This window comes from Rutidosis leptorrhynchoides, chromosome 6, assembly GCF_046630445.1.
Source record: "Rutidosis leptorrhynchoides isolate AG116_Rl617_1_P2 chromosome 6, CSIRO_AGI_Rlap_v1, whole genome shotgun sequence".
Taxonomy (NCBI): domain Eukaryota; kingdom Viridiplantae; phylum Streptophyta; class Magnoliopsida; order Asterales; family Asteraceae; genus Rutidosis; species Rutidosis leptorrhynchoides.
This window is the reverse complement of record NC_092338.1, coordinates 444,335,115-444,353,843: the sequence shown is the minus strand read 5'-3', so window position 1 is coordinate 444,353,843 and position 18,729 is coordinate 444,335,115. Positions and strand designations below refer to the sequence as shown.

At 34.7% G+C, this 18,729-nt stretch overlaps 1 protein-coding gene across 1 annotated transcript; it reads left to right on the top strand.

The window, feature by feature from the left end:
• The first annotated feature begins 1,929 nt into the window (after nucleotides 1-1,929).
• LOC139852079 (protein NUCLEAR FUSION DEFECTIVE 4-like) lies at nucleotides 1,930-15,909 on the top strand. The gene is made up of 3 exons (XM_071841303.1): nucleotides 1,930-2,409; nucleotides 2,616-3,445; nucleotides 15,345-15,909. Exons 1-3 carry the CDS (start codon nucleotides 2,080-2,082, stop codon nucleotides 15,820-15,822), a joined length of 1,638 nt encoding a protein of 545 aa, XP_071697404.1. The 5' UTR covers nucleotides 1,930-2,079; the 3' UTR covers nucleotides 15,823-15,909.
• The last annotated feature ends 2,820 nt before the right edge of the window (nucleotides 15,910-18,729 follow it).

The following is an 18,729-nucleotide window of genomic DNA, read 5'->3' as shown; positions in this document are numbered from 1 at the left end:
TGTAGTTTTTTGCGTGTTTTATTGTATCTGCATATAGATTACTTTATGTATCTTAGTTGTTGCATGCATGCATTCATATTATGCAAAACAAAAAGATTTTTGGTATGTTTTTGCATAAATTTTAGAAAATTCAAAAATATTTTCGGTCTTATTTATTTTCTGGTTACTCATGTGAGATGAAACTGACGTGTCAGACTGAAGTTAAGTTTTGTTGAAAAGCAATAAGTGTTTTTGCTGTTTGAAAATTCAAGAGTTTTGAACGTTTACAACAATGTGATTTGAATTTTGAATGTATGTGAAAAATGTTGAGTCAAAATGGTTAAACCTGTGTTTGTTTGAACTGTATGTTTGTATGACCAACATTTTGTCAAAGTTGATATACGTACGAGCCATGTTAACTGAAAGAAGAAGTTAAAGTTGGAGCTTCGGGAGTTCTGATGAACATGAAGGAATGGCGTACGTGATAGAAAGGAATAAAGCTGCTTAATTAATAGTCTCGATGATTATAATGTTAAGAAGCTTTTGAAGAAAATAGAAGTTATTGTGGGATAATCAGAAGCGTCTGATTATTTATGGGCCAAACATTGTCAAATCTTAAGACTCCGCTGCTTCTAAGAAGATTTGAAGAGATTGAAGAACCTGAAGTCACAACAGTCATAAGTTAAGGTTAATCTAATGACTGTCGAGCTTTGAAGATTGCTGAGTATAAGTCTCCGAGTATCAAAAGAGATTTTACTTAAAGGTTCAACAAATTGTATTTCTTGATAATTGTATCGACTTGCAATTGTCACTGGAATATGATAAGGATAAAGATGAAGAGAGAAGACGAGTAGAGAAAATATGTGCCATATAAGGGAGTTTATTGGTGCATAAGGGAATTCAAGTAAATCAGAATGTAATGCCACATCCTAGGGGGAGTATGTTGATCCTCAATGGAGTTTGGTGGTGTTTATGTCCGATTTAAGAAGAAATGTTGATAGAACTAGGTCTTAGGGGGAGTTTGTTGGTGCATATAAATCCCCAGTTCTTATCAACCGAGGCAAACATGACTGTCGACCGACTGTCATATCAATCGACCGATGTTGGAGACAGTCGACCGACTGTCTCCCTGAGAATATAAATACGGGTTGCCTTGTTCATTTGAGTAGTTGACGGTTCCAACACTATTCACTGCCACCACTCGTTTTCTCTCGTCCCAAAAACCCACACAAGTCGAATCTAGACTCTAGGCATCGATCTGATCCGGTCCAAAAGGATCCGGTTCGACCCATTCGATCCCGAACGTCAACGATTCACGAAAACCTTCGATCCCAAGATCCATCGATATCCAACAGCTATTGGTATGTGCACAATGATCTATTACAATAGATTTCGAGGCACCTCCAAATCGTTACAGGTATTATATATCTTACATACAATTTATTAGTTTTTTATTATTATCTTTTGGTTGTTGCATGAGAATGCCTAAGCTGAAAACCCAACGCAATGGTAGGGCCTTCCACTAGTTTATACTATTTGATACTGGATATTGATGCTTTAGAGTTATAGCAATTAAAATTTGTATACTTAAATAAATATTATAGATGAAAATGAGGTGGCATAATGTATGAACTAATCACATTAACCTTTTAATTCTATCACTTTATTTCTCCTACGGAATTGGCTCTATCACATTACATAAATATTGTATTGTAAGTCTATGTAATCCATGTACAGCAGCAAATCAGCAATTGGTAAACCGTGTGTGAGATCAGATGCGGGCAGGGTAAACTAAATACGGAGTAGTAATAACAATAATTAATAATTTAATAATTAATAATTAAAATAATCAACACATATGACTTATACATACATAAGCTTTATAATACCAACTTGCAGTCGACATCAACATTCGCGACGAGTAAATATTTTCCGTTGTCCCGTCCCTGAATTAAATCGAGAGAACCAAGCACAATTATTATTTTATTCAACAATACCAACCCCAGTTTTATATAAATAAATACATCTCTTGGGAGTGGCACAACAATATCTCCGTGCAATTAACATTTTTATTTTATTCCTCAACACATTTTCGATAAAATGGGTTTGAAATTATCTCCGACGTCCCCTGCCGGTAAATGGATGGGGTTCGTTACCGCCGTTTGGGTCCAAGCTATTGCTGGCAACAATTACACTTTTTCAAATTATTCAGATGCACTTAAGTCATTAATGGCACTCACTCAGCTTCAACTTAATAACCTTTCTGTCGCTAAAGATGTGGGTAAAGCTTTCGGTTTATTAGCTGGGTTAGCTTCTGACCTAGTTTCGCCTTCCGTATTGCTTTTAATTGGTGCTATTGAAGGCTTTATTGGTTATGGTGTTCAATGGCTTGTTGTTAGCCAAAAAATACAACCTTTGCCTTACTGGCAGGTACTATTCATTAATTTCCCTTTATTTCACGCTTTATAATTTATAATAATGTGAGTGCAATATCAATGTGATATTAGTGTAATTAAGTCTTCGCATTTTATCTAACAGCTTACGTGCATTGAGTTAAGTAGAACACTATCTTCGAATTCATGTATTTTATAATGCGTTTTTTGCATGTAACTGTTGATATTTATTTATATATACAGATGTGCATATTTCTATGTATGGGTGGAAACAGCACAACATGGATGAACACAGCAATTTTAGTAACTTGCATACGCAATTTCCGTAAACACCGTGGTCCAGTCTCTGGAATCCTAAAAGGCTATTTAGGATTAAGCACAGCCATATTCACCGATCTATGCACAGCTTTATTCAACAAGGATCCAGCTCGTTTTCTGTTTATGTTATCGGTCGTCCCTGTCTTCATTTGTCTCCTAGCAATCATTTTTCTTCGCGAAATCCCTCCATCTCAAACCACAGCAGAAGAGAAATCAGAGTCACGTTATTTCGTTATACTTAACGTGCTTGCTGTTATAATTGCAGTTTACTTACTTGTTTTTGATATAAGCGGCCAACATGGCCGTTTGGTCTCAATAATATTTTCCATAGTTTTACTTGTATTGCTAGCTACACCGATAACACTACCGGTGTATCTAGCAGTACAAAATTATACCCGTAGTACATCAACGGGTGTTAAAACTTTAGATGTTGAAGCTATTGCAAGAGCAGAAGTAACGGAACCGTTACTTGTAACGGAAGCACCGTTAGTTTTAACGGAGACGGAAGTGGAAATGATACAGCCGGTTATTGGGGAAGAACATACGGTGTTTGAGGCTATGAAGACCGTTGATTTTTGGTTATTGTTTATATCGTTTTTGTGTGGGGTGGGTACGGGTTTGGCGGTCCAGAATAACATGGCTCAGATGGGATTGGCTCTTGGGTATGCTGACGTGTCGATATTCATATCGTTGACGAGTATATGGGGATTTTTTGGAAGGGTCGGATCCGGGTCTATTTCGGAATATTTCATCAAGTAAGTTTCTTAATCCTCCCTTTAACGCAACTTGTTTTTATAATATTCTTAACTACCCTTTTGTAATTGGAGCTAACCTAGTCACATTTGCAAATTGCCCCTTGTCTACTAGTTTCAAATATTCAAAAAAATTGGGATGCAATTGGCTTTTTCAAAAGAATGACTTTTTTAATTTATAAACCCCGTATTTTCAAAACGATGATCTCATAGCTTCCGACGGCCCCGGGCTAACTACACGGTAAATTAATTTTAGTTTTATACTTTAAAACGTCCTATTAATTGAAAAAACAATTTTTTTTTTTTTGTATTCTTTAATTTAATATGTCTACAGTACTGCAATATGGTACATACAAGTGGGTTCGGTAGATATTTTCTAAAATATGTAGGGTTTCTTTCATGTGTGGACCGCCACTCTCGTAAAGGGTCTGGTCCACGCCTCCTTCCTGTACGTGTCATATTGATTGTATCTAGTTAATTTAGCCTATATTATAAATTTAAATTACTCTAATTTTAATAAGCTACCAAAAAAATTTGATTATGACGCGATTTTGTTTAGTTGTGATAGGATTGGATTACATGAGGCTAGAGTTAGATCATAAACGATTTTGGCCCCAACTCCCCAAGTCCTACAACCAACCATGTTCTAAATTATAAGCATTCGAATAAATTTACCGGCTACATTTAATGTCAATAATAATTTTAGAGTAATTATATTTGGTTAATTTGAATATAAACTGTGTACTAGTTGAGTTGTATAAGTTATTGTCATAAAGAAAATTGAAAGGCATAAAATAATTGGTTATACTACTTACTATATTGAGTCACCGTGTGAATAACAAATGAGAGCATTCGATACCGATAAAAAAAAAGGTTGTACTCAGCTGCTAAGGATGATTTTCATAAAAAAAGAATACTCGGTAACAACAGATCATGTTCAAATATAAAGTTGGTTCATGTGAAGGAAATCTTTTTATTTATTTTCACTATTAGCCGATCGTATAAAACGTGTATAGCTGTCCATACATAGTCAACGGTGTATTATATTAGTTGTCATATATTGTTCATATTTAGAGGATATGATAGAATCTTTACCATATTATTAGAGGAGTTTGTTAGGGAAACTGATGTATAAATTCTCACATACAGTTATCAATGAAATCATCAGATTATTATTTCATACATGGTATTAGGCCTTCTCCCTCACATCCTCTATAATTCGCATCCTCTAACCCTATTTTTTTTTCTCTGGCCGATTACTTTAACTCATCTACAACATGTCTGAAACACCAAAATATCACCCTGCTCTCTCCATATCCAACATCAAAAACCTCATCCCTGTCACTCTTGACATCAAGAATGCTGAATACAACACCTGGGCGCAACTATTCAAGATTCATTGCCGGACATATGATGTGATTCATCACATCCATCCCTCTCCGCCTACTTCTGACGCTTCTACTGTCACCACATCCAACAACAATGATCTATTATGGTCTCGTTTAGATGTCATAGTTCTTCAATGGATCTATGGCACGATTTCTAAGGAATTAATGAGCACCATCATGGAGGATGATCAAACTGCTGCTCAAGCATGGATTCAAAGTGTGTTTCAAGATAACAAGAACACACGTGCTTTGTATTTACAAAAGCAATTTACAAACATCAAACTTGATGACTTTCCTGATGTCTCCTCTTACTGCCAGGAAATTAAAGTCATTGCCGATCAATTGAACAATGTTGGCGACAAGGTTTCTGAACCTAGAATGGTGCTACAACTAATTTCGGGTCTCAATGCTAACTTTGACACGGTGGGTACGTATTTCACTCAGTTGTTAGATCTACCGTCCTTTTACGAAGCTAGATCCAAGTTAATCCTTGAAGAAATACGAAAACAAAAGCAAGTAATCTCCTCTCCATCTTCCGTTGAATCGGCTATGATTGCAACAGCTCCTTCGTCAAAGCAACCCGTTAGCAATGAGTCTGCCCAACCAAATTTTGAGCCCAATCAGTCGCGTGGCCCAAACAATTTTCGCTACAATAACCAACGTGGTCGTGGACGTGGATCCAACAACTACAGGGGTCGTAATAATCGAGGACGGGGTCGTTCTAATTACGGGCCAACTCCAGTGTGGAATCATTATCCACCATATAGTTATCAGCAATACACACAAGCCCAATGGACTCCACCCCCTGTCCGTACCCAACAGCACAATGGAACCGGCCCAATTCTCCTGCCCCTCACCAAGGCATTCTTGGACCACGGCCAAATACTCAGGCTCATTACTCTTCTGCATCATCCAGTACGAGCTATTGTCCAACCGATATTGAAAGTGCAATGCATATCATGACTCTTAATCCTCCAGAAGACACGTGGTACATGGACACAGGGGCTACATCTCACATGACCAATGGCACAGATAAATTCTCGTCTTACTATCCCTTAAAGCACACTCAAAATATTATTGTTGGTAATGACCATGATATTCCAGTTCAAGGTTTTTGTCACTCTTACCTGCCCAATCCATCCCGTCCACTTTACTTACGTAATATTCTTCATGCACCCAACCTCATTAAAAACCTGATATATGTCCGTAAACTTTCAATTGATAATAACATTTCTTTAGAATTTGACCCTTTTGGTTTTACTGTGAAGGATTTCCCGCAGGACACACGGGTTCTGAGATGTAATAGTACCGGCGATCTTTATCCCTTTTCATCTTCTTTGTTGCATGAAATAAAGTCATCTTCTGCATTTGTTGCTTCCTCCCCAAATATTTGGCATCATCGCCTAGGTCATCCGGGCATTGAAGTTCTACGTAATCTTAGCAATAAAAAGTTTATCTATTGTAATAAGCCAATTTTGAATTCAGTTTGTCAATCATGTGTTTTTGGGAAGCAAATTAAATTACCATTTCTATCTTCATCTTCTACTACTTTATTGCCATTTGATATTATTCATAGTGATTTGTGGGCATCTCCAATACCTAGCACAAATGGCTATCGATATTACATTCTTTTTCTAGATAATTATACTAACTTCTTATGGACATACCCCCTACATAACAAGTCCGATGTTTTCTCAATGTTTCAAAAATTTAATGCATATATACGCACTCAATTTGGCACTCAAATAAAAACATTTCAATGTGATAATGGAACTGAATATAACAATAGGCAATTCCATCAATTTTGTGACACTAATGGAATGTCTTTTCGCTTTTTTGCCCTTATTCTTCCTCACAAAACGAGAAATCCGAACGCAAAATACGTGTAATCAACAACATTATTCGTACCCTTCTATCTCATGCTTCTATTCCTCTTTCTTTTTGGCATCATGCATTACAAATGGCTACTTACTTACTAAATATTATGCCTACCAAACTCTTACACCTCAAATCTCCAACTCAAATCCTTTATAATCGTACACCATCTTATTCTCACTTGCGTATTTTCGGATGCTTATGCTATCCTCTAATCCCCTCTTCGACAATCAACAAACTTCAACCTCGCTCTACTCCTTGTGTTTTTCTAGGATATCCACCCAATCATCGTGGATACATGTCATGACCTGGAAAATTTTGAATAATTTTAAACCAAACTCTCGATACGATTTAATATCTTTGACACGATAAGCAAAGTCTGTTAGGTTGCGTCTCAAAAATTTGAACTGTTGTCATACATTCAATTAACCTTTGGTCATTCCCGACGATTCACGAACAATTACTTGTAAATAGATACGTATATATTTAAATATATATATAAATAATAATTTGAAATATATTATATTAGAATTAACTATGTAAAATAAAATAATATATAATAATTATTATTTAAAACATATCTATATATATAAATAAGGTATATTGAATATATATATATATATATATATATATATATATATATATATATATATATATATATATATATATATATATATTGTTTCGAATTTATTTAGTAAACGACAGTAACACTCAATTGTCTTTCAATCGATATTAAATAAGTTAATTCGAACTATTGAGTATATAAAAATAAAATCGTTGGTAGGATAAACCAAATTAATAACCGCATACTATTTCTAATTGGCAATCACACTTTTTCATGATTTAAAAATTTGACATCTATCTGCATGATTAGTATTAGAATCATAAGTGATTTGTACATATATGTATGTGGACTACCACCAATTTGCAAATATCCACTCATGTCGATAGTTTACTGCTATTATTGGTGCCATCAAATTCTTTATATATACATATATATGTATTAGATATTAGATCTAGAGATATATTTCACCATTTCCATCAACACACTCACTGCATCCTTTTCAATCGATTTTTTTTTCTCATGTTTGTACTTAGTGTTCGACTACAACCAAAACGGTTCACAATCAATTACCGAGAGCCACCACAACCTTTCATCACCCTATGACCGCCACCCATCACCATTAAAACAACCACACTCAAAACACCATCCTCAAATCATCACCCCTTGTGAACTACTACAACATCTTCTCATTTCTTTCGTAAACCCACTCAAGATTAATACTACTACGCTACTGTTCTAGTTACTATTTCGAACCACCCAACCGTCACCTGCAACCCTCTTTGATCGTTGCTGCTTCGCGACTGTTTTCCATCACCTCCCTTCTCTCTCTCTTGCAAACTTGCAAATGCTAGCTGCTACTTTTCATGTTAAAGTTATTGAAGCTGCTCGACTGTTTATGTTCAGCTGTAACCATCGAAAGATTACTGAGGTCCGACAAAACAGTCCCATCTTCTATGGTGATCGTGCTGCTACTGTTTAAGCCTGCTATCGATATTTTCTTTATGTTTGATTCAGTCCGAGAAGAACCTGCTACTGTTGTTGCTGTTCGGATTGCAGAAACTCAAGTCGAAGCAACAGCTACTGCAATCTGTAACCTGTTAATATTTACAACTCTACTGTTGCAGCTGCATCGTTACTATTCCTGTCCGGTCAGCAAGGGAGGCCAAACCCAATTAGTCGGTCGACTAGGCTGCTATTTCTATTTGGTTGACACACATAACCGATCCACTTTGATCGATCAATACCCTTGTTGTACGATCCCTTACTCCGCGCTGTTGCCGAACATCGAGACCCACAACTATACACTGATCAACTTTTTCGTTCAAGTGGTCTGAAGGTAGCACCCTTTAATCAAACTTTTTGAGTTATTCTTTAAAGTAATAATTTTATTATCTATTTAATAATACACTAGTGTGATTATTAATAAAAGATTAATGTAGTAGTAGAATAATAAAAGGTTATAATGATGATGATGATTGTGATATTGAGAAAATGATACTCGATTATATAAGATGACGATGGTAATATTAGATGATGTTATGATCATGATTTTATGATTAAAATGACCAAAAATGATGATTGGGATATTATGATGATGATGATGATGGATGTTATTAATATGATGATGATTATAATGTATTGATCATGTTGTACATGAAAATGAAGGTAAATGTTAAGAATAATTAAAATATAAAAGTAAGACTAGTGGCTAGATTAAATTAAAGGAGTTTGGAGGTATACACACAAGTTGGCCATAAAGGACCCCACCTATTATTTTCTTCCCGTCGACATTGTGGTTTTACAAAGAGTAGACAGATTGATTGATGGGCCGTAAATTCATTTAAGTAGTTGGGCCGTAAATTTGATTTTTGTATCTTGGGCTTCCTTTAAACGATAAAAGGATTAATTGTTGTGGGCCGATACCTTTAGTTGGGCTTGGTGATTTATTCTTGGGCTTTTAGTAGATTATAATAGGAATAAGTATTGACAAAGATCCACTAATGATGATGATAATCACATTATTGTATGGAGGATGATTATGTTTAATAATCATGATGTTAATAATGAAAACCGTTAGTGTATAATGACGATGGTGATAAATAGAAAAATGTTATAGTGCACGATGAAGAATGATGGTTGTTAGCATAGAATGTCGATGATTAAGATGATGATACTAGGAAGATGATAAACAATTAACATGGGTTAAATGATTAAGCGTGCTAAGTAATTTAAGAACGAAACAAATGGAGTAAGGGTTAAGGATGTTATCGGGTTAGAGGGACGTCGCGGGTTCAAACCCGGACTTGGGCAATTTTTTTAGGATTACTCCATTAAGGTAGTTATTTATTTATTTACTTATCATTATTTTTCTTATCATTTTTATCATTATTATTAAAATTAATATTTTTAGGATCATTACTATTATTTTATCATTATTATTATTAGTATTAACATTATTATTAATATCTTTATCATTTTTAGTATTATTACTATCATTATTATTACTTTTACCATTATTATTATTACAACTATATTATTTTTATTATCAATATTACTATTAATATTATTATTATAAAAGTTAGTTATATTTAATAAAACTACTTTTTTATTATTTATTTAAAGTATATAAAGTAAATATATTTAAGTTAATAATGAAACACATGAAATACTAAAACTAACAGTTATATTAATAATAATATATAAAGTTATTCGACTTCAATTATATGTGTTAATATATATATAAATGATATAGGTTCGTGAATCCGAGGCTAACCTTACACCTGTTCAATGATGTTATATGTATTTTTACTACAAAATACAGTATGGTGAGTTTCATTTGCCTTTTTACCCTTTATATTTTTGGGCTGAGAATACATGCGCAATTTTTATAAATGTTTTACGAAATAGACACAAGTAATTGAAACTACATTATATGGTTGAATGATCGAAATCGAATATGCCCCTTTTAGTCTGGTAATCTAAGAATTAGGGAACAGACACCCTAATTGACGCGAACTCTAAAGATAGATCTATCGGGCCCAACAAGCTCCATCCAAAGTACCGGATGCTTTAGTACTTTGAAATTTATATCATGTCCGAAGGAGGATCCCGGAATGATGGGGATATTCTTATATGCATATTGTGAATGTCGGTTATCAGGTGTTCAATCCATATGAATGATATTTTTGTCTCTATGCATGTGACGTATATTTATGAGAAATGGAAATATGAAATATGAAATCTTGTGGTCTATTAGAATGATGGAAATGATTATTTATGTTAAACTAATGAACTCACCAACCTTTTGGTTGACACTTTAAAGCATGTTTATTCTCAGGTACGAAAGAAATCTTCCGCTGTGCATTTGATCATTTTAAAGATATTACTTGGAGTCATTCATGACATATTTCAAAAGACGTTGCATTCGAGTCGTTGAGTTCATCAAGATTATTATTAAGTCAATTATAGTTGGATATATTATGAAATGGTATGCGTGTCATCAACTTTCGATGTAAAGCAAGTTTGTCTTTTAAAAACGAATGCAATGTTTGTAAAATGTATCATATAGAGGTCAAGTACCTCGCGATGTAATCAACTATTGTGAATCGTTTGTAATCGATATGGACTTCGTCCAGATGGATTAGGACGGGTCGCTTCAGTTGGTATCAGAGCAGTGGTCTTAGCGAACTAGGTCTTGCATTAGTCAGTCTAACTGATAGTCGTTAGGATGCATTAGTGAGTCTGCACTTCGACCGTGTCTGCATGTCAAAAGTTTTGCTTATCGTTTTTGTCGGAAATCATCTGCTTATCATCCTTAGGAAATTACCTGCTCATTATTCTTAGTCTAGACATGTTTTACTGCATTGACTGCATGAATAGTGTATAGACAAAATTCATATCTTAGCGTTTCTGTTACTGTAGACTTTATCTGACACGTTTCCTTAATTTCCTCCGTAATCTACGGGATCTTCTGTACTATATTAAATATTCTATATAATTAGAATATTATCCGATAACCGAAAATTATTTCATATCGAAAATCCTCTAAATGATCATAAGAGATGGATCCTACACCTAGCTTGAATTCCATTAGTTCCGGAAGCAATTTCGAGATGCATATTGAAGTAGACTTCAAAGTAAATGAACCCGAAGTGTCTCCACCGTTTAGCTATTTTTCTTTCTGGAGGAGATGGGGGTGGGTCTGAGACTTACTCACTCGATGGAGAAACGAAGAAGGCGAGCCCTACCGCGAACCAAACTTACCTCCTAACATCGGAGAAAACAATGTACTTACCGGTGAACCTATGCGAAACACTGTATTCACCCTTCTTGCTAAAGTTTTCCACCTCGAAGGTCGCATTACTGCAATCTTAGAAAATATTCAACCTCTACTTCTGAATACCAATCGAAGGGGAATATTAGAAGAAGTTAGGGAACTTCGAATTGATAATCAAGATCTATCGAATCTAGATAAGTGGATGGATAGAAATGATAGAGGGTATGATAGAAACCCTGACAAGAATGGTACGTGATCTACAAGCTATACTTATTACACCAACATCATAACCAACCTCAGCACCAACAACACTTGTAGCACTGACAGTAACAGTACCACCATCAGCAGCACCAGCAGCATAACCAGTACCAACAACAACAACATTATCACACGCCTCGACCTCGCAATCTATACCTCAAGCATAATCATCGTTCTACGAATCGTTTTACATAAACTATCTTCATCCTTCATAGCGATTATGTAATCTCTAATGTTTTAGAGATTATGTACTCTGGTTCTAGCCGTAAATCTGATGAGTTTAATATCACATTGACTCATTAAATCCAAGATTACGTCTGAAGAAAATATATATGTATATATGTTCTCATAAAGATTGTAATTAAAAGTTTTATTGTAAAAACTGTTAATGGTGAAAATATTTTAACGGGTAGGTAATACCCGAGGAATATTTAGATTTCACATTAATAAGTTACATTGTACATTCGACGAAGCTGATTCAACAGTCATTTACTATCCTACTTACATTCACAGATATACGTATCCGTTCACCACAGAATAACCATTTTCATTCAATTTCATATTTGGATTTTAATCTATCAGAATCCAACAAGTGGCATAATGAAGAAAACATTTGAAAAAAAATAAAATTTGTTAGAAACAAACAAATTAACTATAAGGAATTTTATTAAGAATCCACGCTAACTGTTCCTAGCTAATTGTTCCTAGCTAACTGGTTACATTTTATTTATCGCAATTTACATTCTCGCAATTTTATTTATCGTCATTTAATTTCAATTATTTACTTTACGCACTTTATTTATCGTCATTTAATTTCTGTTATTTATTTTTACGCACTTTAAATATCAGGACACGTATACAAGGTTTTGACATGTTATATCAACGCATATATATATATATATATATATATATATATATATATATATATATATATATATATATATATTATTTGAAATAACCATAGACACTCTATATGCAGTAATGATCGAGTTCTCTATACAGGGTTGAGGTTGATTCTATAATAATATATATACTTTGAGTTGCGATCGAGTCTGAGACGTATACGGGTCACGATACGTATTAATTAATTCAGATATTATATATTAAGCTATATATGAATTATTTTACTGTTAATTGTGGACTATCAACTGTGGACTGCCGACATTGGACAATTAAAATGAATTAAAATATTGATTATAACATATGAAATAAACAATTCTTCAAGTTTGCCACTTGATTTCGTCCTAAACATCATTTGCATCTTAATGATTACAATCTGCGTTCAAACCTTTCATAATTCTTGAAAACACCTCAATCGAGAGGATGAACCAATCGCACTTCATCTACGGAAGAAAAGATTGATGCATATAGTTATGCATCTGAAAAACTCTCGGAAACTGAGTAAACGTTTAACACGTAGTTGTGCTAATTCCTTAGTGTTATTATTACCCAAAATAACTTGTTAATCCTTTTTCAAGGTAGCGAATTTTGTCATAGCTCCAGCAAGACAACTTCGACTTTTCGTTGGAAACAACCTTATTATAACCTTGATATATATGCGTGCTCTTTTATTGTTACCGGGGAACCTTTCATATTCTATCATATTACCAGCAGACGTACCAACAACCTCGTTGCTTCTTGGTTTAAATCTCTCCGATAAATTATTATATTTATTCATTGAAACCCTATCATATACTCATCCGCATCTTGTAACATACCAATTATCAGGAATCAGCAATCAGTACTTTAGGCATTGTAGTCTCAGAATCTTGCTGGTTGCGTAACATTTTACTTGAACTAAGGTGTCCTATTTCGAAAGCCACAATTGTATTTTGTGACAGTGTCAGTGCTATGTTTCTTTCTGGTAATCCGGTGCAACACCAAAGGACCAAACACATTGAAATGGATATCCATTTCGTACGTGAACAGGTAGCTCGGGGTAAAGTTCGTGTTCTTCATGTTCCCACACGATTTCAAATAGCGGACATCTTTACCAAAGGACTTCCACGGTTATTGTTTGAAGAATTTCGTACCAGTTTGAACGTTCGTCCGCCCTCCCGCTCAAACTGCGGGGCTGTATTAGCCGATGGTATAAAACGTGTATAGCTGTCCGTACATATGCAACGGTATATTATATTAGTTGTCATATATTGTTCATATTTAGAGGATATGATAGAATCTTTACCATATTATTAGAGGAGTTTGTTAGGGAAACTGATGTATAAATTCTCACGTACAGATATCAATAAAATCATCAGATTATTATTTCATACATTCACTACCTCTAAAAGGCGTAAGTCAACTCCCAATGTGATTGGCCCAACAGTTGGGTTCTATTACATAAACCATATTAACTTTTTTACGCGACCGCCTAATGCTGGTGATATCCTTCACGTGCATACAAATCAAGCGCAAAACCAGGGTGTACAATCTCCAGCTTCTTCTTCGTCGTAGTTAACTGTTGCAGCCAAAATTTATTACTAAAACGTGTAAATGGATGAGCTTTAGTCGTATTACAATGAGAAATAACCAAATTATGTCATGTTGTTGGCCCCTACGTGTGTTAACGTGGTAATTTCGTAATCGATTTTTATCCTTTTTCTGTCCAACTCAAAATATCCTCTTAGTTAGTAAGGTTTGATTTGAGTATTTATTTCTCTTATTACTAGCTAGTACTCCTATTATTTTAGGTTATTTTATTTTGTGAGGGGGTGGGGTCATGAGGTATGAGTGGGGTAGGGGCCAACAGCAAGAAGCAAGATATTTGCCTTTTCGGAAGTCTAGCCTTTGCTTTTCCCTTAAGAATACTAAACATATGATTACTAGTATGATTATATCAATGAATGAATGTAAATATGTTGAACTTAGATATCAACAAGTTTAGTTAATTGTATTTCATTTCTTAAAAGTTGCCTTTTTTTTTTTTTTTTTTTTTTTTTTTTTTTTTTTTTTTTGTGTGGCTTGCAAGGCTCCACGAGAGGTGTCTATCTCCTTGGACTCTTTCTTTTCATGTTTACTGTATTAGTTTCCTTGCAATTACATATCTTTGTTTTGTGTGGCTTTTTTTTGTATTGCAAGAATCTGAAACTTACCTAATTTAGGATTAGTTTTATAATATTGGGGATACAATTACATTAGAATAATGGAGTTTTCTAACTTCCCATTGCCCAGGCTTTTAGCCATACTTTGATGTTAGCTATGTTTTAAATTTTGATACGGATTACTCTTTCTAGTCTCATTCATTTGATATGACTAACTTTCAGAAATAAAAAACGTGTAAAAGTTAAATGAAAACCTAGCTTCTAAAGTATTAAAAGACGCCGCGAATCTCCGATTAAGACCCAAGGCCCTAATCACCGTATAAGATGCAACATTAGGGTCAGCCTCAATTCAGACTTGCATGTAACCTCAGCTCTGGTTATGTAGATCGAGAATTAAATACCTTTTAAAAACTTGTCCACAAGTTTGACAGACATCAAAAGTCAAATGTATTTTATGTTTTTAATTAAAACATACTGTTTATATTTTCCCTCATTTCAGGAAAGCTGGAACACCAAGACCACTATGGAATGCAGCATCCCAAATCTTAATGGCTGTAGGCTATGTTCTAATGGCAATCGCAATGCCCGGTTCACTCTACATCGGCTCCATAGTCGTGGGAATATGCTATGGGGTCCGCCTTGCTATAACTGTCCCAACTGCTTCTGAATTATTCGGGCTCAAATACTATGGTCTCATTTACAACATTCTTATCCTCAACCTCCCACTTGGTTCCTTCCTTTTCTCTGGTTTGCTTGCCGGTTTCTTGTATGATGCGGAGGCCACTGCCACAGCTGGTGGCGGAAACACGTGTGTTGGGGCACATTGTTACCGCAATGTGTTTATAGTAATGACTGCTACATGTGTTGTTGGGTTTGCTCTGGATGTGTGGTTGGCTTTTAGAACCAAAGCTTTGTATTCAAAAATTTACACAAACAGGAAATCTAGGAAGTCAGTGATGGTGTCTAATAATCGTTGATGACGGCTGGAGGTGGTGGAGGGTATGGGATGATTCCGGAGACGGTGACACCCTTTACCAAAAAAGTTGTAGTTTTGTAGGTTGTATATATATATAAATGATTGTAAGGGTGCATTTCACTTTGTGTTATGATTGATTACAAGTGTAACCTATTCAGGTAGATTTATGGCTATTCTTTTGATTTGTGTATGTTAAATTTATTTATTTATCTTACATACTAAACCTCATCCAGTTTTTGGTCGTTTGATTCACAAACACCCTCAAAACGACATATCCCACACTATATAAGATAAGGAAGGAAAAAAAAAAGAAAAGAAAAAACCGCATTTCTTCCCTCCCTCCCTCTCCTCTCCTCTCTGCTCTCCAACAGGCGAATCTTCTTCAACTCTAGGGTTTTCAATCCCTTTGTATTTTCACCAAATTGATACTGTCACCATCGCCTGAATCGTCTCCAACATCATCACCACACCGCCGCTCCCGTTTCCACCATCGTCACAGCCACCTTTCGGCCATCACCGCCGCCACCGCCGATTTAGATTTCGCTGCCACCGCTGTCGCCATCACCACCGCCACCGCCGATTTAATTGCATTCCAGATCGACTACGGATCTGGGTTAAATTTCAACCGATCTAATTGATTGACCCAGGGTATAAATCCAGATAAAGTTTCATTTTTTTTTTTGTGTGTTTTTTGTTTCGTTTTCTGTTAATTTCACACGCACTTTCATATTCGTGTCATCCTCTTTTTATATTATTAATTATGTTTTTTTTCTGATTTGGGCATTTTTTTGCCGAACCAATTGTAATTATGTTTATGTTGCAGGTTGAAGTATTTGTCACTATCGTTTGCATAGTCTGTTGTTAGTACTTCCAGAGCTTCTTACAAGTAATCTTATTATCGTTTTTTTATTGTATATTTTCTTATCTTACTTATTCAAGCTTTGTAATTGAGTGTTGTAGTTAATGTTCATCGTATTAATCAGGGTTTTCCATTCTATTAATTAAACAAAAATGGAGGTAATTGTTATATAGTTGAACTTTTTGAAAAATCAATATGTTTCACTTAAATAAAAAATTCATGTACTATATGGAGAAATGGTGTCTTAACTTGGATTTTTAGTGCTTTTGAATTGCCTTTACGTGTAAATATCAATTGGTTTATGGATTGCACGTTTTTATTCAATTAAAATTGTAAATGTCTGCTTATTGTTGACTGCTTATTGTTGAATACTTATTGTTCGTTGCACCTTTTGAAACACTGAAATATTTATTTTTGCTTCACTACAGGTTGTATGGATTTATTGTTGAAGCTGAGGTACTGCTCGATTTTCAGTTATAATTGTCAGGTTTGTTCTTTGATGCTTTCTAATGCTTCGAGTTCTTTGCTCTGTTTTGCAGATAACCTTTAGGGTTATAACTTGACCCTTACAATTACCCAAAAAAAAAAAAAAAAAAAAAAAAAACTTAGACCCTTACAATGACAAAACATGATCATATATTGGCATGGAAATTTTTTTATTGCAGCCATATTGACCTGTTTTCAGTTGTTAATAATTATTGTTCTTAATATCATTTAAGTACATTTCGATTACTCTTATATACTAAATGTTACCCGCTTTTGTGCCGTTTGATTCACAAACAACACCCAAAACGACATATGCCACACTATATATGCCATTAATTTATTGGTATATATATTATATACATAGAATATAACTTAGAATGTTAATTGACTTGGGTGGTAAACTTTGTTGTATGCTGAATCAAACCACGCGGGTTCGAAGCGTGTCACAATCAATCCTTTTGCCTGTTTTGGGGTATTTGCATCTTCTTACATGGACCTCCATGTCTTTTTACACTACCGTTGATGACCGAGCGAACCTATTAATTATTTTAGTATCTTGGCATGTCATTCTCCGGAGTGCAGCTATGACAACTAAGTTTCAGTCGCTAACATAATGATTTGCAAATATATTATTTATGAGTGGTATTTTTAAGTGACAGACTACATTCGTACTAATGTTTGTGTCTTATGTTGCTGACATTTCCAAATTAAAATGAAATTCATAGAAAGAAGTTATAACAGGCTATGATGATAATTGTATAAGGGTTGTGTTGAGAAATGAGAAAAAATGGTTCTCCGTCTCGGCGAGGCAACTTGCAGTTTGCAGCCATGGGGTTCCTATTCTCTTTCTTGATATTACTTGCTTACCTGAGCCTATGCCCAAATAAAGATGAATAAACTTCATAGAAAGATGTTTTATATAAAAGGCTATGATGATTAATTCGTAAGGATTTTGTCGAGAAATGAGAAAAAAGGACTCGCGTTATGGCGAGGCAACTTATAGTTTGCAGCCGCGGGCCTTCGCATTCACTTTCTTGATATTATCCACTTAACTGAGCCTATGTCCCTTATATCTTATCCCACTTTCTCTAATACTCAGGTTACAAAACAAATAGGTCAGCGGAAGTTCTTTTGATGCGCTTTATGGTAGTTTACACTTCAGAGTATATGTGACTTTCTATTGTTGTGTTGTTATTAATTCTTTTAATTGAAGTTGATGTTTACCTGTTTTATTATACATTTCTCATAAAATGGCACTCATAGATTGTGACTCTTTAGTCCAGTCATCCGTTGATAAAGATCAGATTTATATGCCAAAGTGGCCAAAAGTTAGAAGATTGTTAAAGTTTTACTCTTTCTGACTAGAAACCTTTAGGCCAAGTTAGGGAGGTAAGTCTTATGTTATTGTTTTCAATATATATATTTATAAATTATTATACTGATTTACTTATCGAAACTGAATTCCAGCTGCTGCAACGATGGAGTGAGTTGTTCGATTTGGGGAAAAGAAAAAGCTTTCTCTAAACTTGACTACATGTAAATAAGTGAGATATTAAGGTGAGG

Bases quoted from the DNA above. Each gene is read 5' to 3' on its own strand.
- LOC139852079 (XM_071841303.1), top strand. From the start codon at position 2,080: ATGGGTTTGAAATTATCTCCGACGTCCCCTGCCGGTAAATGGATGGGG. The intron at 2,410-2,615 runs GTACTATTCATT...TTATATATACAG, and splicing joins AACCTTTGCCTTACTGGCAG to ATGTGCATATTTCTATGTAT. The intron at 3,446-15,344 runs GTAAGTTTCTTA...CCCTCATTTCAG, and splicing joins ATTTCGGAATATTTCATCAA to GAAAGCTGGAACACCAAGAC.